This window comes from Pongo pygmaeus, chromosome 4 (assembly GCF_028885625.2).
Source record: "Pongo pygmaeus isolate AG05252 chromosome 4, NHGRI_mPonPyg2-v2.0_pri, whole genome shotgun sequence".
Classification (NCBI taxonomy): domain Eukaryota; kingdom Metazoa; phylum Chordata; class Mammalia; order Primates; family Hominidae; genus Pongo; species Pongo pygmaeus.
The window spans coordinates 35965913-35991499 of NC_072377.2; the positions used below are offsets into that span (position 1 = coordinate 35965913).

At 40.0% G+C, this 25587-nt stretch overlaps 1 protein-coding gene across 6 annotated transcripts in view; it reads left to right on the plus strand.

Annotated features, from left to right (window-relative positions):
• Nucleotides 1–3191: 3191 nt before the first annotated feature.
• The window catches only part of IL7R (interleukin 7 receptor), a 28193-nt gene continuing 5797 nt past the window's right edge, over nucleotides 3192–25587 (plus strand). Inside the window, exons 1-8 of one of the 6 annotated variants that reach the window (XM_054487040.2) lie at nucleotides 3718–3952; nucleotides 4513–4711; nucleotides 7137–7274; nucleotides 8079–8161; nucleotides 11969–12107; nucleotides 19127–19284; nucleotides 22872–23029; nucleotides 25269–25437. In XM_054487040.2, the coding sequence (XP_054343015.1) occupies nucleotides 8080–8161; nucleotides 11969–12107; nucleotides 19127–19284; nucleotides 22872–23029; nucleotides 25269–25437 (706 nt within the window). In that variant the 5' untranslated portion in view covers nucleotides 3718–3952; nucleotides 4513–4711; nucleotides 7137–7274; nucleotide 8079. Of the gene's footprint in view, nucleotides 3953–3999; nucleotides 4712–7136; nucleotides 7275–7937; nucleotides 8162–11968; nucleotides 12108–19126; nucleotides 19285–22871; nucleotides 23030–25268; nucleotides 25438–25587 lie in introns of those variants that run through there. The other 5 variants (XM_054487041.1, XM_054487038.2, XM_054487042.1 and 2 more) reach the window with 5 other exon arrangements.

The window sequence follows — 25587 nt, forward strand, 5'->3', positions numbered from 1 at the left end:
TAGGGCATGAATTTAGAATCGCACTTGGGTCCCAATTCTATTCTTAGAAGTGCCTCTCACCTACACTGTCCTAATCTGCAAAATGGGAGAATAACATTACTTTAGAGAGTTACTCTGTGACAGAAGAACATGGTTCAGTGCCTGTCACACAGGTATTTGGCGCATGTGAGTTTTCTTCACTGTCTGCTTTAATCAAGAAGATAGCAAATATGGCAAGTGATATTAGAACATATTTAACCATGTTTCTCCTTCCCCCATTGTCCCTTCACCCTTTGTCCCTCTCCCACCAGTTACCCATTGCTCCAAGCAAAATTTGTCATCCTAGAATACAGACTTTAAATTCCTGCCCTTGGTCTTTGAGATGCATGTGTTTGCATAACTACTAGATATACAACTCTTGCAGAAGCTGCTGCTTCTCTCAACATCCATTTTCTCCTTCTTTCTTTAACTAATAGTACCTCCGATTTTAGTTGGGCATATAGCAACCCTCTCTTCAGACTGTATTACCCCTCATCCCTTGCAGCTAAAGTGCCCACAGTGACTACTTTCTGGCCACAATGCTATGAGCAGAAGTAACTTTCAGATCATGTCCTTAAAAAGGAACCCCGTCACTTTCTCCTTTTTATCTACTCTCCCAGAGATGAAGTGGGATCATGGTGCTGGTAAGCTAACCTCAAATCAACACGTAGACAAGAGCAGCCACCTAGGAAATGAAAGATAGACCGGGTTCCTAATTGTGTGAGCTCACGGAGCTGCCTGCCTGCTGTGGATAATCCACTAATTGAGAGAGCAATAAATTTGCATCCTTGCTAGAGCCACTATGTTTCTGGGGCTCCCTGTTTTGGCAGCATAGCTCAACTAACACATATAACAAAAAAAAAATCCTTTATTAAATTCCAAAGTTTCCTAAGACCGATGATAAAGTGAAAGCAAAAGTTGGCAGTACATTACCATTTTCTTGGAAAGCGTCTGGAAAGAATGATTGTATCTTAATCACTTAGCCCAGGGGTATGCAGTGAGACAAAGACAGAGCCCTTGCTCCTGCTTTTTTGGGAACACCTGCTGATTCTCTGTGACAATTCCATGAGCAGTATCACTTAGGGTCACTTTTAAGGTTGACTTTACTTTTTTTTTTCTTGAGACAGGGTCTCACTCTGTCACCCAGGCTGGAGTGCAGTGGTGCCATTGAGAGCTGACAGTGTGCTGGCAGTCCTCACAGCCTTCGCTGGCTCTCGGCGCCTCCTCTGCCTGGGCTCCCACTTTGGCGGCACTTGAGGAGCCCTTCAGCCCACCGCTGCACTATAGGAGCCCCTTTCTGGGCTGGCCAAGGCCAGAGCCAGCTCCCTCAGCTTGCAGGGAGGTGTGGAGAGAGAAGCGCGAGTGGGAACCGGGGCTGCGTGCAGCGCTTGCGGGCCAGCTGGAGTTCCGGGTGGGCGTGGGCTTGGCGGGCCCCAACTCGGAGCAGCCGGCCGGCCCTGCCGGCCGCGGGCAGTGAGGGACTTGGCACCCGGGCCAGTGGCTGCAGAGGGTGTACTGGGTCCCCCAGCAGTGCCGGCTCACCGGCGCTGTGCTCGGTTTCTCGCCAGGCCTTAGCTGCCTTCCCGCGGGGCAGGCCTCGGGACTGCAGCCCGCCATGCCTGAGCCTTCCCCTGCCTCCGTGGGCTCCTGTGCAGCCCGAGCTTCCCCAACGAGCGCCGCCCCGTCACTGCGCCCAGTCCCATCGACCACCCAAGGGCTGAGGAGTGCAAGCGCATGGCGCGGGACTGGCAGGCAGCTCCACCTGCAGCCCCAGTGCTGGGTGAAACCAGCTGGGTTCCTGAGTCTGGCGGGGCCTTGGAGAACCTTTATGTCTAGCTCCAGGATTGTAAATACATCCACCAATCAGCACCCTGTGTTTAGCTCAGGGTTTGTGAGTGCACCAATCGACACTCTGTATCTAGCTGCTCTGGTGGGGCGTTGGAAAACGTTTATTTCTAGCTCAGGGATTGTAAATACACCAAGCGGCATTCTGTATCTAGCTCAAGGTTTGTAAACACACCAATCAGCACCCTGTGTTTAGCTTAGGGTTTGTGAGTGCATCAATCGACGCTCTGTATCTAGCTGCTCTGGTGGGGCCTTGGAGAACCTTTGTGTCCATACTCTTTATCTAACTAATCTGATGGGGAGGTGGAGAACCTTTGTATCTAGCTCAGGGATTGTAAACGCAACAATCAGCACCCTGTCAAAACAGACCACTCCCTCTACCAATCAGCAGGATGTGGGTGGGACCAAATAAGAGAATAAAAGCAGGCTGCCGGAGCCAGCAGTGGCAACCCGCTGGGGTCCCCTTCCACAGTGGAAGCTTTGTTCTTTCACTCTTTGCGATAAATCTTGCTGCTGCTCACTCTTTGGGTCCACACTGCTTTTATGAGCTGTAACGCTCACTGCGAAAGTCTGCAGCTTCACTCCTGAAGCCAGTGAGACCACGAGCCCACTGGGAGAAATGAACAACTCCAGACGCACCGCCTTAACAGCTGTAACACTCACCGCGAAGGTCTGCAGCTTCACTCCTGAGCCAGCGAGACCTCGAACTCACCAGAAGGAAGAAACTCCGAACACATCCGAACATCAGAAGGAACAAACTCCAGACGCGCCACCTTAAGAGCTGTAACACTCACCGGGAGGGTCCGCGGCTTCATTCTTGAAGTCAGTGAGACCAAGAACCCACCAATTCCAGACACACCATCTCTGCTCACTGCAGCCTCAACCTCCCAGGCTCAGGTGATCCTCCCACCTCAGCCTCCTGAGTAGCTTACAGGTGCACACCACCACACCTGATTAATTTTCTGTATTTTTGGTAGAGACAGGGTTTCACCATATTGCCCAGGCTGGAACTTTGCATATTAAGCTTGGGAAATTATAGGCTAGCAGAGTTGTTCTTGGGGACTCAATTTGCACAGAGAACTGGGTTCTAAGAGAGCAGAGGAAGCTTCAGAGTAGAATTGAGGGTTCTTGCCAGTTCTCCCAGTGGTCCGGATTTGGAAACGACCTGCAGGGTGTGGTCACCCACTGTGGTCCCTCAGGAACCACTCTGCAGGACAGGAGCTTACCCTGAGGCAAGTACTGTGGGCAGGGGCACAGGCCGGCACCCAGAATGGGGTTGCTTGATCCAGACTTTTCTCAGAAACACAGTAGGGCACTGTGTCCAACAGTGGAGTGGGCCGCAGGAGCTGCTGTGAACTGTTTGTCTGCTGGCAAGGCCAGAGAGGGAGACACTGAGCTGCGAGGACACCACATTGGCTCCCTCTGCCCAAAGGGGCACTGTGACTCAGCCTTTGCCAGAAGGCATACCACTCTCACCACTCTTCCCAGGGTCAGCCCTCTTGTTCACTGTTTTATCAAAATGTGGGCATGTCCTGAAATTGAAATACCGCTCGCTTTCTGGCAGAAATGTCGTCAGCAAAGAGTGAAAGGTTGGTGCTCAAAGTTTCCATTTTTATTGCATCCAGAGACAGAGGCTAAAATCTCATAAAGGTGAAAATAGTATGACATTTCAAACTCTGCCCAGAAAGAACACAAATGGCAGCAAGACATGAGCCTGAAGACGTGGGGGAAGGAGGAAAGGGAAATGAAAGAAGAGCCACAACAAGGAAAATGTCATGCTCCTGGAAATGAAACTTCAAGATGCTGGGACTCCCCCTCAGAACCCTAGGGACTGACTCAGCACATGTTGATCAAATGCTAGAGACTATTCATTTAGGACTAGAGTGGCATTAGCTTTCCCTACAGCCATCCTCACCTGCTTGACACCCTTGGATGTTGTTTTTGTTTGTTTGTTTGTTTGTTTTGTCCGTAGCTCTTGGGGTCCCCAGCCTCTCTCTTGAGCAGGACTGGATTTTTTTTTTTTTTTTTTGATAAGAAAGCTGGTGCCCAAGATTGTTTTCCACCTTAAGGATAAAACCTGTTAAGAAAGGTAAGTTGACAGTAGATGGGGGCAGGTCATACAGATTTTATAGAATGTGTCATAGAATGTGTTTTCAATATTTTTCAAACATCAGATTTTACCCAGGATATTACTGTTGCAACATTTACCGCCTGTTATTATTGCTGTTTCATTTTATTGTCCTTCAATATACAGTCCCAAGGTGAGTGACTTTTAAATCATCCTCATTTAGGACAAATTGCTAAAGGCTTAAGGACTATTTTATAAGCTTCATCTAAAAACTGAGTCAGAGGAATGCTTTTGTCCTTGTCTTGAAACAGTTTGTTTTCCAGGGTTCTCATGATACACTGGTATCTGTCCAACTAAATTCATAATTTCTGTAGAGAATAGAGTCAAAATTTCTGTTCCTTATAGATGGATCCAGATAGTAAACATTAGTAATAAGAAAAGATGCTCAGTCTGAATTTTCCCAGGAAAACCTTTGTCCTTACTAATCAGAAAAAAAAAAAAAGGAAGATCTGGGCTAGATTTTTATCCAGTTAACAAACAACAAACAACCAAATAATGCATACACCCCTCTAACATTTTAGGATCTCAATCTCGCTAAAAGATAAGTTCTCTGAACTTGCTAGGACTCTACCGGTTATATAGGAACACCACAGAACTTATTGCAATCTGAAGATAAAAGAAAGTCTTTTTTGTGTTTTGCCTGTTGGATAAATAGCCTGAACAATTACAAAAAAGGAAGAAAAGGAGACTTGGCCAACTGGTATCAGGAGTCTTAACAAGGTCAGTGTGTTCTGCTTGTGTATGAGAAAGAATCAAATGGCTTTTTTTTTTTTTTTTTTTTTTGAGGCAGACTGTCACTCTTTCACCCAGGCTACAGTGGAGTGGTGCAATCTCAGTTCACTGCGCAATCTCGGTTCACTGCGGCCCTGAGTAGCCGGGACTATAGGCGGGCCCCACCACACCTGGCTAAGTTTTCTATCTTCTGTAGAGACAGAGTCTCACTGTGTTTACTAGGGCTGGTCTTGAACTCCTGAGCTCAAGTGATCTGCCCACCTCAGCTTCCCAAGGTGTTGGGATTACAGGCGTGAGCCACTGCACCCAGCTGGCTTTCCTTTTTAATGATTCACTACATCATACAAACTCATCAAACTGAAGGAAGACACAGTACAAAAGAGAGACGAGAAAATGTATGAAAGGAAGTGATGGGTGAAGAGGAGGAGAAGAAATATGTCCAAGTCAGTTGCCACGCCAAACTGCTTGCTTCTACCACAGTCCAATGCTTCCCTCCTGATTTCACATTTGGAGACTTGAGTGCCCCCAAATAGTGTTCCTCATCTGCTTGCTTCTAACACAGTCCAATGCTTCCCTCCTGATTTCACATTTGGAGACTTGAGTGCCCCCAAATAGTGTTCCTCATCCTCTTTTCTTCTTTCTGTGCTTGTCTCACAAAAGTAATGACAAAGTAATACAGTAAATGTTTTTTACCTGGGGGATAGGGTGAACTAGGTGGTTCTTCCTTAGCTTTTCTAAGTCTCCAAAGGACTAACAAGACCTGAGTGAGGAAAGAGAGAAGGCACTGTTGTTCCCCCACAATCTCTAGAAGGACTGGTGACACATGTCATTTTTCTTTGAGCTCCCCACACTTTAGGCTTCTCTCTGAGGTCTTTTCAGCATCTCCTGCCCCACCCAAGAGTAAGCACCCCTGTGGAAATCCCCAGAACAAACCAGCACATGCTGTACCAAAATATTGTGTCTTGGCTTTGTTCTTTTACATCTTCACAACTAAAGGAAAGAGATACAATCAAAATGATAGTCCACTTAAATGATAAACAAGAGAATTTAAAGAGACATAACCCAGTTACTCACCCATGAAGTGACAATCCGTTAGCAGTTTAGGAGATCTGTGTTGGTAGATAGATATAATTTGGGATTTCTCCTTGAACACTTGCTTAATTCATGGGAATCTGTAATTATAGCTTTCTTGAAAGGGTATTTAGCTCAGTGCACAAAACATACCAATTTTTGTGAATCAGGCTTACAATTTTCTAACCAAGCTTTCAAAACAAGATTAGAAATGAGAACATAAATTATTATCGATGCACAAAATTGTCACTCTTTATTTGGCTTGGAAGGGTTTTGAAATGCCCAGAGAAGGCCCTGACAAATGGAGAAGATGGAATATGTCCCCTTCAGTTGGATTCTTGCTCCAAAGTATTCCTTGAGCCTATAGTCCAAAGTGTGGCATTATAACTGGTGCAGACCGAGTCTGTCTTAAAACTGAAAAGGAGGATCCAGAGACTGGTACAAGTGTTCCACCTCCTTTTTTTCTTACTTCGTTATTGTCAAATAATTGTAATGATGGGACAAGCTAAATCATGCGTCTTTTAAAGTCTCTCCGATTTGCTTTACACCTGGGGGGATGTTGCTTGTCTCTGCTAATTTTAGCCATTTCACAGGCCCATGGGAGCAATTCTACCTAATGACAGTGAATCCAACAGAAGTTCATAACTCACTGATCACTTAGTTTCTCTGCACTCCTCACCTTATAACTGCAGTCTTGTGGCATCTTTCCAAAAGACAGCCACTGTGAATCAAACATAGAGTTTTATGGCCTGAATACAGGTTAGATTATTTTTTTCAAGAAAAAGAAAAAAAAAAATCCAACAGTTACCAAGAAGCAGTCAGGCTTTACAAATATCACCACTTTAACCATGAGGCCATATTAGGAAGGCTTTTGACTGGCATACAGGTTTGGGGGAGTCTGAATTGTCTATGCCATGGTCTCAGACTTCTGCCCTGTATACCTAGGCACTAATGTAGTTCATATGTACTATATGTACCTGAAAAGTTGTGTGGCAACCTAATTTTCACAAATAGAATCCTGTTTTAAATACACTAAGAAAGTACCTACTTTATCCTTTAAACAAGAGGTCAGCAGACTTTTTCTACAAAGGGTCAGATAGTAAAGATTTTACACCTTTTGTACAATACAATCTCTATCTCATCTACTCAGCTCTGCCATTGTAGCATAAAAGCAGTTGTAGATGATACACAAGTGGGTGAGGCTGTATACCAATGAAACGTGATTTGCAAAAACAGGTGGTAGACTAAATTTGGTCCCAAGGCTTACTTGGGAAAAAAAAAAAAAAAGATCTTCTGAAAAAGAAAAAATAAATGAATATTTTTTTAAAAAATTGGTCCCTAGGTCACAGTTTGCCAGCCCCTGCCTTAAACAAATAATTCTTGAATGCCTACTATGGTGTATAAGATATGAGTAAATACCAGGGATATACAGAGAACAAAAGAGAAAAACTGCTATTCTTGTGAAACTTGGAAGTTGGAGGTAAGCTATTTAAAATAAACCCACAATAAAGTACTTCACATAGTGCAGACTGTTTCTTTAAATCAAAACTCACTCCAAACAACCAATTGATTCACTTTGTAAGTTGGAATTTTTGTCTTCAGATTCTTTTAAACTGGGCCCTTAATCAGGGCGGTGGCTCACGCCTGTAATCCTAGCACTTTGGGAGGCTGAGGCAGGTAGATCACTTGAGGTCAGGAGTTCGAGACAAGCCTGGCGAATATGGCGAAACCCCGTCTCTGCTGAAAAAATTAGCCCAGCGTAGTGGCATTCGCCTATAGTCCCAGCTACTCAGGAGGCTGAGGCAGGAGAATTGCTTGAACCTGGCAGGTGGAAATTGCAGTGAGCCGAGATCATGCTATTGTACTCCAGCCTGGGCAACAAAGCAAGACTCTGTCTCAAAAAAATAAAAATTAAAAAAATAAATAAAGTGGCCTCTAGCCTAAGATAGCTTGAGCCTAGGTGTGAATCTATTGCCTTACTCTGAAGTAAGCACAGTAAATGTGGGGGCTGCAGGGAATATCCAGGAGGAACAATAATTTCAGAGGCTCTGTCTCTTCATGTCCTTGACCTCTGCTTACAGCAGCAATACTTTTACTCAGACTTCCTGTTTCTGGAACTTGCCTTCTTTTTTGCTGTGTTTATACTTCCCTTGTCTGTGGTTAGATAAGTATAAAGCCCTAGATCTAAGCTTCTCTGTCTTCCTCCCTCCCTCCCTTCCTCTTCCTCTCATTCATTTCATACACACTGGCTCACACATCTACTCTCTCTCTCTTTCTCTCTCAGAATGACAATTCTAGGTACAACTTTTGGCATGGTTTTTTCTTTACTTCAAGTCGTTTCTGGAGAAAGTGGCTATGCTCAAAATGGTGAGTCATTTCTAACTTTTCTTATGGATTTTGGATTATCTGTAGCATGGTTTCAGGTTACTCAGTTCCCTAACAGACCTGAGTCAGTCACTGGGTTTGAGTGCAGTTTGAGAATTTCCCACATATTCAGTCATTTTTCTTAATGTTCTAACCACCATGACAGGGGGCAGGGGATCAATACTATGGGTGGTTTATAAGACCTCAGAATTCTCAAGAAGGAATGCATTTCACTCTCAAGTGTAGATCTTAAATGTTGAATGATTACTCTGCTCTTACAAAAAGAACGCTCGTGTAGATGCTATGACTCTGCTTGTAGGAAAATGTCCAAAGTAATTTTACCTTGTCAGGAGATCAAACTGGATTCATTTTGTTTGACTTTTTAAGAAATCCTGAAAGCATAACTTTCAGGATGAGGTAATGTCCAGTAGCAATAGCTTTGTCTTCATTGACCAGTGCTATATCCTCAGCACCTAAATCAGTGGCTAGAATATAGTAGACATCCAATAATTTTTGAAGGTGTTTTCAAAATACTTTAGTTTTGAGAGATTTATGTGAGATTTTAAGTAAATAACTGACTAGAGAGAGATCTAAATGAGTTTACTCATTGAAATACACTGAATTGCCTCCACACCAACAAATTGGCCATATGTAATAATTCTCTTTGGGATCTAAAAACTTAGTACCGAGAAGCCAACCCTGCCCATACATAAACACATTGTAATTATAACAAAACTAGGCAGAAGCTTTTAACAGCAGCAGGAGGCATGTGGGAATTTAGGCCATCAACTTGCTCCTGCAAATTAAGCCCTTTCTCTTTAAGAGTTAAAAACTATTTGACTATAGACAACATCAAACACATCAGCCTAATGACTCAGCTAATATATTTTGAGTCATGTAATTACGGAGGATGGAAATCCCTAGAATTTTCTCATTAAGGGAATTGTCAGAGAGTTTGACATTTTTTACAGTATATGACTCACTTTATGGGAGATGATTATTATTCTATGCTAAACGTTGCCTTGGATTTCCACCAAGACTGATGTGAGGCAGGAAACATAAATCTTACTCTCTTTCGTGTCATCTATACTCACTATTTCACCCTGGTGATCATACTATTTTTAAAATATATAAGAATGCTAGTTGAAAGCTGGGTTTTCACTTCAACTTTTTAAGTTTCAGATTTTTCAGAAGATGTATAATTACCCTATTCACATGATTACGTCAAAATACTTCCCAGTTTGGGGTATAAGGAATTCACATTCAGTTGCTGCTTGTTGGAAGTTGTCAATTTTCTGATCATCACAAGGATGATCAAGACAAGAAAGGGATACTTTTTAAAAATCCAAATCATTTACACTATTAATCAACTAACTCCATTCAGTAGGAAGAAGGCCTCTAAATGACACTGGCTTGCCTATGATACATATTCCACAAAATTTAAATTTTTATGGATAAATATGTCTAGATACCTATTTAAATATGAATAATATTAATTATTGAGCATTTAAAGAATAATAGATTAACTCATTATTCAAAAGCTCTATGTAATTTCAAAACCATAGTAATTATAACACCTTCAATTGACATAAACTTTTTAAAGAGAAGCTCAAATGTTTCATGTATATTTTCAGAATTAGAATTCTTATTTTACCTTTTCATTACTTATTTCTCAGAAAATATTATACTCATAGCTAATCCCTATTAAATCCTTACTGTGTTCTAACCTACCTCTTTGTAAATATCCATTCAGTGATTGCTCATAGCATGAGTTTACATATTAGAACACATGTCTTAGAGAAATTGCCTACCTGACAGAGGACCACAGGTAGAGTATCCAGAATTTAAACACACATCTGTCCAGCTCTGACACCACAGGTCTTAACCACTGTGTACATTAACTACTCTTAGCCAAGAATTTTTCAGCTCACGTCATGTAGAATATTCTTTTTGTAAAATGCCATCACATTTTATAAGTCATTGAAGGGAATTTTTCTTGGTTACAAAGCAACTCTGCCCCATAATATCTACTGAAAAGCCAGTGAGCTGCTTCCTAAAACACAGCCATTTTAGGTGCAGGAAACAGTGTATAAATGGCTTATTGTATATTGTATGCTTTGCCAGACTGAGTGGCAGTGGGAGTCCTTTGTTATGTGGGTGCTGGCATCTGCTAGAGTGTGCTGTCTCTATTGAAGAATCGTGAAGACAAAGCTGACCCACAGGATGTCTGAATCCAAATAATAATGTATGTTCTGTGTATAGGATTGGTGGAAGAGAAAATGTTAGGACAGTGTGAGGACTGCCATGTAAGGTCAGAACCACTGCATTTAGAAAGCTACCACTGCACAGGGAAGAAATCTAAGTCTACAAAATTAGTGGGCTACCTCTCATTATTTCATGCTGTCATCAGAAGGAGGGCCATACCCTGCTGAAATTATATAAAGAGCTTTTGCTGGTGGCAGAACTGTGAGCTGGATGGATTCTGGGAATGGACAGAAAGACAAATGCCTGTGGCTGTGAGCAGTGCCCACACCTATGGTCTACCTAGGGCTGTTTGAGATTTGTTGCTTTGACTGAACCAACCTGTCATTCAACTGGTTGGTCCATTCACAATCAGCTTTACTAACTTCCCATTTTCCCTACTGAGTTATTTAAGTAAAGAAAGTGCTATTCGGACAGCCCTTGGTCTCTGGGACAATCAACTGGGATTCAATTTTAGTATATTCTGTCTCCAGTGTAAATCCTTGGAAGCATCTAATTTCTAGTACCGATGAACCAAAAATACATGGAAGCAGTCCTAGGCTCACATATGAGCACTCTGAGAATGGCTTTGCTTACTCCAGATTTTCTCAGGTCCCAGTAGGTGTATATTTTCTGACATATTTATTCCAGCCTCACTTTCCTGTCATGTAAAACATACATACAAAATGTAGATTTCATTATAGGGTCTACAACTCAGCTTAAGAAACCAAATACTATGTGTGACAGATTACACTTTCCAAAAGTAATAGCAAAAACAAAACAAAACAAAAAAAAACCTGATTCCCCACTTTCTTCCGGCATCCTGCTAGAATCTGTCAGATACTGCGTCTGTAGAAGAATCTGTAAGAACAGAAGCAGTATGTACAACATTCACAGGAAGTTTCACCAAATCAGAGTCCTGCCAGATCTAATTTTTTTCCCCTAATCACGTTTCTCTCAGTCAGTAGCTTAAGACAATGGAAATAATCAGTGCCACTTTTAGTTGGGATGCCTTTTTAGGCAAGGGAAAGTGACCTCTTAAAAAAGCAAAATTCTGACTGCAAGATAGCTATCATTGTCCTTCATTTAAGACAAAAAAAAGATACTAGGGAGGGAATAAATTATGATTTGTAATAAAGTGAAAAGTGAGATTAGGTAGCATGGGGATAATGGAAATAAAGTGTCTCTTCTTTGAAATATATGAACAAGCAATGTAACAAATGTAGCAGAAAAAAACTCCAGTTTAAATACAGAAAAGAATGTGTTCTGTGCCTCTGGTTCTTTAACTCAGAAATATTTGGAGGTTACTTACTCATTATGATGGATTTTTTTTTTTCTATTGGAAAACTCTGTTAGCATTGAGCATTTTTGTTTTCTGTTTTTTGTTAGTTGGTTGGTTTTGAAGCATTTTTCTTGTCTTTGCCCTTGGGCTTTCCTTCCTTAGATACTACATAATCCATTACTATTTCATGTCTGCCACAGAGTCTGCTATTTTATTAAGGTCATGCCATATTTCAAAAGGATGCATTTATTTGTTTCATTAACAGCTGCATGTTTGTTCCTCCCCAGGAGACTTGGAAGATGCAGAACTGGATGACTACTCATTCTCATGCTATAGCCAGTTGGAAGTGAATGGATCGCAGCACTCACTGACCTGTGCTTTTGAGGACACAGATGTCAACACCACCAATCTGGAATTTGAAATATGGTGAGGGATGGTGGTTTTAATGGTTGCTTGGACATCCTCTGTCTCTCTTTTCATATGCTCTTTTTAATAGCTGCAAAAGAAAGAATACGTGGCCTAATTAACAAATGTTAACATCTAAGGAATTCCCAAAGGCCTCCTGAAACTCCTTGTCCTTCACCAAAAACACTCATGCAAAGCTCCTCTCACGGTTCAGCTTTCAGATCCTGAGACTCAGTCAAATGATGCTCTGGATCTTGGGGATCCCACATCCCTCCCAACTTCATATCAGAATTTAAATCCTGCATCTCCTACAACACTCCTCACCAAAAATCTGTTTGCCCAACATGAGACAATCCAGTGTCTTCAAGTTGCATGAGAGTTAAACTGCCTTGTTTCCAATCCCAATACCAGTGCTTACTAGCTTTTTGACCTAGAGAAAGTTATGTAATGTATCTATGCCAGTTTCCTCATCTGTAAAATGAGATAACCTGCCTCACAGGAAGATTGTGATGGTTAAATAATTTCATCATATAAATCATTCCAAATAGTCAGCCAGTGAATAACGAGTAATGGGGAAGCAACATTAAATTATAATTCTGTGAATATTCACCTAACTTCTACCATCTTGACACAATTTGACTTCAGATGATCCTCTCAACGTAAATTTTCCAAAAATCCACAGGAATAAGTTGGCATTTTGTTTCACAAGGTCTCACAGAAAAGGCAAAGAAAAAGAGTCTGGTTTGAAAGTTTACTAAAGGTCTCAGGGAACTTTATCTTCTCCTTCTCCTTCACCCATAAGTCATCTCTTGTTGCCAAGGGTTACTATCTCTGGTGATTTGAGAAACTACTCTAGCTTGAAATTCTGACCTGAGGCTATCTCCAAATTCGTATCCGAATGACCTACTTTTCAGTCAGTGTCCTAGTGAGCAAAGTAAATCAAGATCCACCAGTAGTAATAGAAGGCTTCCTACATTCCATAGACACTGAGACAATTCTCCACAGTCTATAGTCCAAACAAGCCCTGAATTCCAGTTTATGTCAATTTATGGGAGCTTCCTGCATCTATTCATGCAGTGCTTTCTGCTGTAGTACTTAGATAAACATGCTCTTGGACTTGAGTAGTGTACTGTGTTCTCCGTCTGCCTCTGTTCACTTCCCTAACACATTTTCCAGGAATAAACTATGTCAAAAGAACCGGAACCAGTTCAATGTCCACAATCTAGGCTGGAAATGGATTGCACTAAAACAGCCAAACAACTCATTCAAACAATGCACTCATTTTCATGGGCAAATCACTCTCCGCCATGGAGGTTTGACTTTGGCTTCTTTAACCAGCTGGCTGGTGGGCTGAGTGTTTATCCTGGTTTCTCTTGGCCAAGCTGAGGTTGACCTTTCTGTTCACTTTCATTCACATCATATTTGACCACTTCCTTGCCCACTCGAACACACTTACCCTTTAATATATCTCTTGACTTTTCCTGTCATATTGTAATCTGTCCAGAGCCTCCTCTATTTGGGTTTTCCAGTTGGATTCAGATATTTCAGTTGGAAAGGGACTGCCTTAAGAAATAAATGTTTTCAGTGGAAAATATAAGTATGAGCTCTTTAATAGATGAACTCCTGGAGTTCAGAGCCCTTAAAAGGATGCCCAGTTTCACAAGACAGCCATACGGTCATCCTTGATTTTCCATTGCTCATTAATTTCATTCTCAAAATCATGGGAATGGGCTGAGAATACCATTTTAGATCCTCCTTAAATTCCCAACAGTGCCAGAAACTTGCTACAGGTTGGGGCCTGTAATTGGATATTTCACACATACTTTCCTTACAAATATATTCTATACTCAAGGATTGAACTAAAAGTTATTGTCCTAGTTTCTCCACATCCCATGTTTACCTAAAATTCAGAAATGGGACCCCTCTCCCAGTCTCCCCTTCTGTATTTATTTATCAAATCGTGACAACATTATCATCTTCAGATCTTTCCACCTGATGTTTGTCCTAAGCTTATTCCCTGGTATCTGTCTAGCTTACCCAAAAATTCGGTTTTTATTTTTATCCTGTTCCAAGTTGGGAAAGCCTGTCTACCCCAACAAGGAACACAACTCTCTAGTAACTTTGAGACACACACACACATACACACCTACTCTTTAAAGCCTAAACAATCACATACCCTAAAAGACAGCAGTTAACAAAAGTAACGATTTGGGAGAACAGTTTTAAGGAATGTCCCCAAAATAATCAATACATTTAGCCAGTTAATTAATTTAACATTTCTTCACCAATCTCTAGTTTTCATGACTGTAGGAGCTTAACCAGTCACTCTCAGACCACAATAAACCAAAGGTGAAAGATCCTGTACCTAAAGCTAGGGCACTCTCCCCTGCGTTTAACCTCCTGGCCAGCTCACTCGAAGCCAGACAAACAGGTTCCTCTTTTTGTGCAGAGTCCAGGAACCATTCTCGAAAGGACTCATTTGAGCACATGCAGGGAAGAGTGTACACACATCCAGTTCACCAAGGAAAGCCAACACACATTGTGGGTTGTAGGTAGTAAAAGGCCTTCATAGAACACATTCCTTAGGATTTAAACAAAATTACATCTGGTTAATGGAAAGAATTCTTTCATATACACAAACTTACCCAGAGGAACTTTTTTCTGCCCAGATCTTCACTTCCAATTTGACCCAGTTATACCTCTTTAGAGCTATTTGGCTGAGCTTAAAGAGCACGTAGGAAAAACAAATTGGTAACTGTGTTTATCGCAGAAGAGGAAAATTAAATTTAGGGTTGGGAAAGGAAACTAACCCTATGATATTACTTTCATTCTACCTTTACAATGAGAGTATATACCTTTGTTACTTCTTTAATTTTTACATTGTTTATTTTTCTTTGCTTTCTTGTTTGATTACAATGCATTTTAGGGGTAAAATTTACGTGTGGTAAAATGCACAAAAATTAAGTGAATTTGGAGAAATGTCTATGACCTGTAGCCATTCCAATGGTAAAGATATAGAACTATTTTTTTCCCTAGAAGGATGCTTCATGTTCCTTTCCAGTCAATCTTCATATCCCAGGAGCAATCATAATTCTCAATTCTATTACCCTTTGGTTTTTGCCAGTTTCTGATAGTTCTTATTAATAGGATACTCTTTATTCTTTTCTGTATTCTTTCATTTAACACAGTGTTTGTGAGAGTTAGCCATGTTGATGTCCATCTCATAGCTCATCTTTTCAATTGCTAAGTAGTAATTCCACTGTATGAATATACCACAAATTTTTAATTATTTCTCTTCTTGATGAACATTTGTGTTTTTTCAAGTTTGAGACTATTATTTTTTAGGTTGCTGTTCACATTCTTGGACAAATCAGTTTGTGTATATATATTTTCATTTCTCTGGGGTATAAAAACTCAGAATGGAATTGCTGTGTCATAAGGTAAGCATGTATCTAAGTTTATAAGAAACTGCCCAACAGTTTTTCAAAGTGGTTATACCATTCTACTCTCCTCCCAGCAATGCATGAGAGCTATACATCATTTGCAACGTTTGACTTTGGGATAGTATCTTGTTAGGTTTTTAATCTGCATTTCTCAAATAACAAATGTTGAACAGCTTTTCATATACTTGGTCATTTGCCTGTCTTCTTTGGGCTAGTATCTGTTAAAATCACTGAGTTATTTGTCCTTTTGTTAATGCTGGATATGAGTTCTTTATACATTCTGTACACATTTCCTTTGTCAGATAGATGTATTGCATCTATTTTCTGTTCTGAAGTTTGCCATTTTTTTTTCTTAATGGTGTGTTTTAATAAGCAAGAGTTTTTTTTATTTTGATGGAGTCTAATATACCATTTATTTTCTTTTATATGTAGTGCTTTTTGTATCCTTGCTAAGATAACTTTGCCTACTCCCAAAGTTGGGAAGATATTTTCTCATGTTTTCTTTTAAATGTTCTACAGTTTTAGCCTTTATATTTAGGTTTTTTTATTATTATTATACTTTAAGTTCTAGGGTACATGTGCACAACGTGTAGGTTTGTTACATATGTATACATGTGCCATGTTGGTGTGCTGCACCCATTAACTCGTCATTTACATTAGGTATATCTCCTAATGCTTTCCCTACCCCCTCCTTCCACCTATGACAGGCCCTGGTGTGTGGTGTTCCCCTTCCTGTGTCCAAGTGTTCTTATTGTTCAATTCCCACCTATGAGTGAGAACATGCAGTGTTTGGTTTTTTGTCCTTATGATAGTTTGCTGAGAATGATGGTTTCCAGCTTCATCCATGTCCCTACAAAGGACATGAACTCATCCTTTTTTATGGCTGCATAGTATTCCATGGTGTATATGTGCCATATTTTCTTAATCCAGTCTATCATTGATGGACATTTGGGTTGGTTCCAAGTCTTTGCTATTGTGAATAGTGCCACAATAATCATACGTGTGCATGTGTCTTTATAGTAGCATGATTTATAATCCTTTGGGTATATACCCAGTAATGGGATGGCTGCATCAAATAGTGTTTCTAGTTCTAGATCCTTGAGGAATCGCCACACTGTCTTCCACAATGGTTGAACTAGTTTACAGTCCCACCAACAGTGTAAAAGTGTTCCTATTTCTCCACATTCACTCCAGCACCTGTTGTTTCCTGACTTTTTAATGATCGCCATTCTAACTGGTGTGAGATGGTATCTCATTGTGGCTTCGATTTGCATTTCTCTGATGGCCAGTGATGATGAGCATTTTTCATCATGTTTCATGTGAAACATGATTTCACATGATCATGTGTCTTTTGGCTGCATAAATGTCTTCTTTTGAGAAGTGTCTGTTATATCCAACATATAATTAATCCTATATAACTATGTGGAACTAGGGTTTATATTTTCTATACATTTACTCAGCTGTTTCAAAAAAAATTCGTTGAAAATGATGTGCTATGACCCCGTTGAATTTATTGGGTGCCTGCATTTAAAATCCACTGACATTATATGTGAGTCTATTTCTGAATTCTCTGTTCTTTCTATTGATCAACTTATTTATCCTTATGCCAGTACTAAATTGTTTTGATTATCATAGCTTTTTACTAAGTTTGAAGTCGGGTTTCTGAGTCTTCCATATTTGTTCTACTTTTTCCAATGTTGTTTTGGCTATTATCATGGGTTCCTTGTATTTCCACATAAATTTTAGAATCAGCTTGTCAATTTCTTAAAAAATTCTGCTGAGATTTTCAGTAATATTATATGGGCCATTTTGGGGAAAACTTCATGTTATCAATATTGAATTAGCTAGTCCATAAACATATCTCTCTATTTATTTAGATTTCTTTTAAAACCTGTCAACAATGTTTTGTAATTTCCAGTGCAAGGACCTTGAACATCTTTTATTAATTTTATTTCTAAATATTTTATGTATTTATTTCTATATAAATTGAAATATCATTTGTAAATTTTATTTTCTAATTGTTTGATGCTAGCTTATAGACATATAAACTGACTTTTGTATAATAGCCTCGATAATTCTCTTTATTCATTTCTGTAGTTGTATTGAATATTCTTTATCATTTTCCAAGTGAATAAACATGTCTGCAAATGCTGGAAGTATTTTTTCCTTCCTTCCAATCTGGATACATTTTATTTGTTTCTCTTGTCTTATGCCTTGGCTAAAACCTCCTGTACATCACTGAATAGAAACAGTGAAAGTGGATATTCCTGTCGTGTCCTGGTCTTAGGGAAACAATTCATGTTCACAATTTCAGCATTAAATGTGATATTAACTATAGGCTTTTGTAAATGCTCTTTATCAGATTAAGGAAGTGTCTTTCTATTTCTTATTTGCTGTGAGTTTTTAGCATGAATAGATCCATTCATGTTATTAAATTATGCTTTGAATGCATCAATTGACTATAACCAGGTTATTTATGTCTTCTAGTCTGTTAACATGGCAAATTATATTGATTAATTTTTGAATGTTTAACCTGCTTTGGTTTCCTGAGATGTGCCCTACTTTATAATTATGTATTAAAATTAGTGTGTTAGTATTTTCTTGTGAAAGTTTGCTTATACATTTTTGAGGAATATTTGTCTATCAACTTCTTTTCTGTAATATTTTGGCCAGGTTTGGGTACCAGGATTAAGCTAGCTTCAAAAAATAGGTTGAGAAGGGTCATTCCTCCTCCAGTTTCTAAAAGAATTTGTGTTCAGACTGGCACTATTTCTTTCCTTATACATTTGATAGAATGTACCAGAATATAACCATCAGGCATAGAGTTTTCTTTGGGGGGAAGTTTATTGATAATAAGTTTAATTTCTTTGAGAGAAATATAACTATTGAAATATTCCATTTCTATGTGGGTCAGATTTACTAATTTGTGTTTATAAAAACATTTTCATTACATCTAAGTTATTATATATATTAAAATAACATTTAAAATTTCCTTATTATACTTTTAACATCTGCATGTTCTATAGTGATATCTCCTCTTACATTCCAGATATTAGTAATTTATATATTTTGTTTTCTTAACCACTCTTGTTAGGGTTCACCAGCCAAAGTTACCTATGAAAATCCCTTACATTACCCATCAAGTATATGTGATATTATGTATATAACCCTTTATACTATGTTATCATTTTCTTTAACACTTTTTTAATCAATATTTTTTACAGCTCTTATTCCTCACATATATTCCTATGGAACATCAAAAAAAAGCAATTACTTTTTTATCTAAACAAAGTATTTGTTTTTCAATGATCAATTATAAAAAATATAGAAATTTCCCATAATTTTATAAATACGTCTTGACTATTTCAGGTTCAATTGCATCTAATTCTAAGTAAATCATCACTAAGTATCATAGCAGCAGAAAGCCGTAAGATTTTAATTCATTATCTCTCATTCCTGAACATGCCTCCACTCACCCACCCACATACCTATGAACAAAGTTAAAGTCAAACATACATCAATGTGCATATGATACTATTCCATTGTATACAGGAACTCCTACCTGAATCAAGACATATCCCCTTTTTATTCCTACAGTGGGGCCCTCGTGGAGGTAAAGTGCCTGAATTTCAGGAAACTACAAGAGATATATTTCATCGAGACAAAGAAATTCTTACTGATTGGAAAGAGCAATATATGTGTGAAGGTTGGAGAAAAGAGTCTAACCTGCAAAAAAATAGACCTAACCACTATAGGTAAGAAGTTGTATATAAGAGTATGGTTGTCACTTTTGGGATACCTGAAAACACTGTGTTTGGACATTCTGTAGGTTAAAAGTAGACAAATAGTGGAAACAATTGGCAATAGATAATAGCAATTCCCTACTGCAAATTTTTTTAGTAAATGAAAAACTTGAAATTTATACTTTCCTGCTGTGAAAGAATTCTGAGGATCTTCAAACCCAGTCGTGAAAGAGAGTGTTTGTGCAAACCTACATGAAGTGGCTAACTGGAGCTGGGCTTCCTATCATCCATCCACAGGTGTCCTTTCTTTCCTCATCTGTCCTTTCCTTCCTCACCTGTCCTTCTCCTGAATTCCTTGTGGTCTTCTCCCCAAATCCCCACAACATTCGAGTAAGTTTAGCTAACTTATCAAGTTATTTTAAAAAGTATATATGCCTTCTCTATTAGTCAGAGTTTGCTACAAAAAAAACGGAATCAACAGGAGGATAGATAGATAGATGATTGATAGGAGAGATTTCTATTAAGAAATTGACTTTTGTGGTTGTGGGAACTGGCAATCGCAAAAATCCATAAGGCAAGCCAGTAGGCTAGAAATTCAGGAAAGAGTGCAGTATTGAGTCTAAATTCTGCAGGGCAAGAAACTCAAGCAGATTTTCTGTATTGTACTCTCGAGACAGACTTGCTTCTTCTTCAGGGAACCTCTGTCTTTGCTCTAGAGGCTTTCTACTGATGAGGTGATGCCCACCACATCATGGAAGGCAATCTACTTTACTCAAAGTCTACTGATTTAAATGTTAACCATGTCTTAAAAATACTTTTAGCATTCCCTATTCGCTCCCCCTTCAACCCTCAAAAAGAAAATTAAAGGTAAGAGAGCAATACTCATTAGAGACAAGAAAGAGTGAGAAACCTAGATCAGCTTTGTCTCAGTTTTGTTTCACTAAGATGATAAAATAGAGAGTTAAAGCAGAAGTTCCATGTGTGAACAATTAACTTGTGAAAAAGCAAATGTAGTAGAAAAGAGACATTAGGCAGATGGCTGTGCATGTTGGCCACACAGAAGCAGCATTGGCCATGACCAGTGTGGGTCCTGGTTAGGGGCAGAGGACTGGGTTTGACAACAACAGGGTATCTCTGAGGTTATAAAAAGTTGGGTTTTGATCGTTTGGAGATGAGGCCTCTATGGATAGGGCACCATATCTAAAGGTTCACCATTTACATTACAAATATACATTCAGTTCTCTGAGAGTGAGCAGAGAAGGCAGAGGTTCTCAGTCTTCTGATAAGGTCCTGGATCTTCAGGGGAGAGCCCATTCTTACAAAACTCCACACCAGCATGCAAGCCTTTACATGCGCATAAGCACTCACAACCCACCAAGAACCTCCAGGTGACACCTGCCACCTCCAAATCCCCATATCCCACATGCTTAATGCACTTACAGTCTCTATCCCCCAGTAGACTGCAAATCTGACATGCCTCATCCGAACGGCAAGGGGGAGAGGTACATATGGTACACACACTGCTGATAGCATAGGCCCCTTTGGAAGGGGTAGTGTGAGTCTCTTGGGGCTATGGCAAGCACCCCTGGACAAGCAGGATGAGAGGTGGTGGAGGCATGTCTCACAGTAGCATCCCCTTCTATATCCTAGTGGGACACTTCATTAATGGAACTACCATTTAAGTGAGTTTAAACTAGATGCTTCTGATTGAGCCCCAGAGCCAGCGCTCCACTGCCACCACCTGCACCCTCACTTCCCCTTGTTTAGGCGTCTTCCAACCCAGTAAGGCTGAAGAGGGAAGCTTCCTGCCTTCCACTTCTCTTAGCAGAGTAGATTGATATGATTATTCAGATTGTACAAGAATGTATTCCCTCTAAAATATTGCTTGATGAATGAGCCCCTTTTTCTAATTTGCTCAAAGAAATCATTTGGGCTTGAGGCAGAACTGTCCAGAGGGCACCAGGACCAGCCATTGTGATATGTAACAAGGTAGAGAAACAAAAGCTAAATGAAAAAGAGTGAGCCTCAGAATCAAAGAACTGGATTTGAATCCTTTTAAACCATTTTACAGGGGCCTGAATGTAATTAACTTCTCTGAAATTCAGTTTCCTTATCAATATGCTGGTGATAAGTGACTATTGTTTGAAGACAGCATAAGCAAAGCATTGCAGTACTTAGGAGATGTGCTCTTCCTTTAATTCTTCTATTATTAAAAGATGGGCACAGGGCAGGGGCTTCAGCTCAGAAGGCCTTGTTGAGAATGGAATGGAGAGCAGGAACCAGAGAGAGGGGCAAAGGCATTGCCAGCATTCTCTGTTGGGCTGTTCTCCACCCATCACCTTTCCTCCTGCTTCCCTCTAGGTCCAGGGCATTTTCCCTTTTGATAAACTTCCCCTTTTACAACACATCCAAGGGTGAAAAACGAAGTCATTACTTTTTTTTCAGTACCTCTAAGGCAAAGTACCAGAAACAGGCAGTCACCACTATGAACAAGTGACTACAAGAGCTAGTCCAAACTCTACCATGTGGGTTGCATTTTATTGGGCCGGCAAGTAACTCTAAATCCCAGCTCACACTCTACTGAGTGAAAGTTTGATGAACCTGCATCCTTTTGTGAACAACTGCTCCTGAGATCAGTCATGCAAGAAGTAGCACCCACATCCCCAGACAACTAACTTGCCAGGCTGTGATCAATGAGCAGCCAAGAGGCCAGGACAGAGAAGTCTCAGGACCTTTCTAGGAAATCAATACCTTTCTCTGGGTTTGTTCTGCCTGAAATAATACCAATCTCCCTCCAACAGCTTAGCATCTGTGGAGCATTTGATCCTAACAGCAACTCTGCAAGGCAGGAAGGCAGTGGGGAGAGGCCCAAGAGGAATTCAGCATTAAGGCAGTGAGACTGACAGAGGGGACCCCCTGAGGACACTCTGGAAGGTCTTAGCCAGGGCCAGGATGCAGACCCTTCATGTCACTGTAGCTGAGTTGAGGTGCAAGGTTCACAGCATATAACCTAGTTTTATTACAAGAATGAAGACTCAGAGTTTAAATACTCCTGCTTTGGGGCTCATTAGTAACAAGTTCTCCAATATTCAAAAGGCAAAGAGGATGTGTTTTAGTGTAAAATTAACACTAGCTGCTGTAACAAATAAGCCCCCAAACATATGATATCTCAAACACCATAAGTTTATTTCTCACTCACATCAGAGTCAAAATGGATGTTTCTAACCTACAGCTGGGGCTTATCCAAGCAGTATTCAGGGCACTTTCCATCCTGTGGCTCCACCGTCTGTAATGCAGGACTCCAAGTGGTGGAAGAGGAGGGAGCAGAGGAGTCACACATGGGTGTGTGTCTGGGCCAGGGTGGAAGTGGGTGTGCATTTCTTCTGCCCACCTCACTCACAAGGCCACACCCCACTGCAAGGGAGGCTGGAGAACGTGGACTGGATTTCAACCCAAGAAAAAGAGATGATTTTCTGAATAGTTGGCCATTTACTGACACAAAAAGGGTCAAAGTGATTTGCAGAGGAGATGAATTTTAAATACTATAATTATTTCCTTGGCTGCCCTTTAGACAGAATTTATTTCTTTTTCTTTTCCAGTTAAACCTGAGGCTCCTTTTGACCTGAGTGTCATCTATCGTGAAGGAGCCAATGACTTTGTGGTGACATTTAATACATCACACTTGCAAAAGAAGTACGTAAAAGTTTTAATGCACGATGTAGCTTACCGCCAGGAAAAGGATGAAAACAAATGGATGGTATGTAGTTCAACTACATTAGTAAAATAAAAACTTATGAATGTTTTCTATTTTGTTGGCCTAGTAGTGCACTTCCCCTGGGAGGGCCCAACAATTTTGCTTTCAAAATCTACCTTCTACTGAAAGAAGCTCCCAAGATTGGCCTTATGAAAACCTGGATCTTCCCTGATGCATACTCTTCTAGCTCTGGTTATTTTTTTTCTGCTCTAATTTTGGTCTTCAGAATGTTTCTACATTAGTGAGTTGGATAACAATATACATTGAGGCCAAATTAATCCTCTGTATTCAGGGGCCTCAAAAAGTGTCATGTCTAGTGCCACTTTCATAGGCAAATCAGGCAAAATGTATATCTGCTTATGATCACCAAGTCATAGCCACATTCTGGCTTATGAGATTCGTGGGACCAGCATGAGGTAAAGAAAAGAGGCATAATATTTGTCTTTGTTTTGTTTTTATTTTAAAGCCTGAGTTCTTTGTTTTTGAAGTAACAGCTTAATTTTTACCCTTCATAATCAGGAGGGTTACTTAGATGCTCTCTTCATGATTTGTTGAGGTTGGAACGATTTGGCAGTCCCTGAAATTTATTTTGGGGAGGAGGTGGCAGAAGAGTGGAGTGTACCAGGTTATGAGATTTCTCTTAACCCACCAACCTAACTTCTGTTCTTTCTGCACCTCAGAGACAAAGAAGAGATGATGATTTCTCTTTCTCAAGGCCTTCTTATTCTTGCTGTCCTGTTTTTTCAGGCCAAGATTGGCCTTGTTTGTTTGCAGTGTGATGCAAGATGCCACCTGCATAAATGTAACAACTGCCCCAAACCACCTGCTCCCTCCTACTCACCCACCCCACCCTTGATCCTGCCATCTTTCATTATTCATCTGAAAATTGCACCAATCGAAAAGCAACTTAGTGGAGAAAGGAAGGATTATGAATAAATGCTGCCAGGACAATTAGCTAACAAAAAAAAAAAAAACCAACTTTTTTTTGAGACGGAGTCTTGCTCAGTCATCCAGGTTGGAGTGCAACGGCACGATCTTGGCTCACTGCAACCTCCGCCTCCCGAGTTCAAGCAATTATCCCATCTCGGCCTCCCAAGTACCTGTGATTACAGGCACCTGCCACCATGCCCGGCTAATATTTGTATTTTTGTGGAGCTGGGGTTTCACCATTTTGGCCAGGCTGGTCTTGAACTCCTCACCTCAGGTGATCTGCCCACCTCGGCCTCCCAAAGTGCTGGGATTACAGGCATAAGCCAACACGCCGGGCAAAAATTTTTTTTAATTAAAAAATATTAAACTAAATGCCTAGCCGCCTTCATATAACAACAACAAAATACCAGATGATTTAAGGAAATTATATAAAAGTGAAACTCTAAACAAACTAGAAAAATTATAGCCAAATGTTTACATAATGTTAACATGAAGAACATTCTAAGCATCAAAGCTGTAGAAGAAAAGAAAGGATTGAGACATGCGACTACGTAAAAAGTAGAGGTTTATGTATGTCAACACACACAATAATCAAAAATCAAAAATGCAAATTTAAAAGTAAGCTTAAATTGCCACATAAACAGCTGATAGATGGTTAGTATCACTAATAGATAAAGAACTCTTATAAATCATTAAAAAACAAATATCACAATAGAAAAATGAGCAAAAAATTGGGAAAAATCTCATAAAGTATGGAATAGATAAATTCAATAAATACATGAAAATGAACTAATTATCAAATAAATACAGATATAAATAGCAATGGACTTCTTTTTATCTGTCAAATTGATAGAGTGGTTTTTTTTAATCTTAAAGATCATACACTGTGTAGGGGAGACTTTTGTCTCTATATCACTATTCACAATGTAAAATGGCATCTTTCTGGAGAAAAATGATTCCTGCTCACTAGCCTAACCTAACCTTCCATCTCTCCTTAATATGTGAAAGGATAGAGAGAAAAGAAGAAGATATTGAAGTGTGGAAAGGTAGAGCCTGGACAGTGCCTAACTCACCTGAATCAGACCCATCATTTCACTCTTCTTGACCACTCACAACATCCTTTATAAGCTCAGATTCTGTCCCTAATTTTGCTGTTGACTCCTTTACATACCAGAGCTCCTTATACTAACAAATATGAGACAACTTGAGAGAATGCTTATGGGACTAAAGGAATCCCAACTGAAATGATTTGGGAGATTTAGGCAACACCTCTTTTCCCATCCTAAGAATGTAACTGCATTCTACTCTCTAGCATGTGAATTTATCCAGCACAAAGCTGACACTCCTGCAGAGAAAGCTCCAATCGGCAGCAATGTATGAGATTAAAGTTCGATCCATCCCTGATCACTATTTTAAAGGCTTCTGGAGCGAATGGAGTCCAAGTTATTACTTCAGAACTCCAGAGATCAATAATAGCTCAGGTAAGGAATGGTGGTAGAGTTTTTGTTCCCTCAGAGTGCTTTGCATGTCAAAGTGCGGGAGCAAGTGAAAGGAAGATTGTTGAAACTAACCTGCAAAATAGGACACCCTTGGAGGACATTCTTACACTTCCTTTGGAGAATGACTTGCCT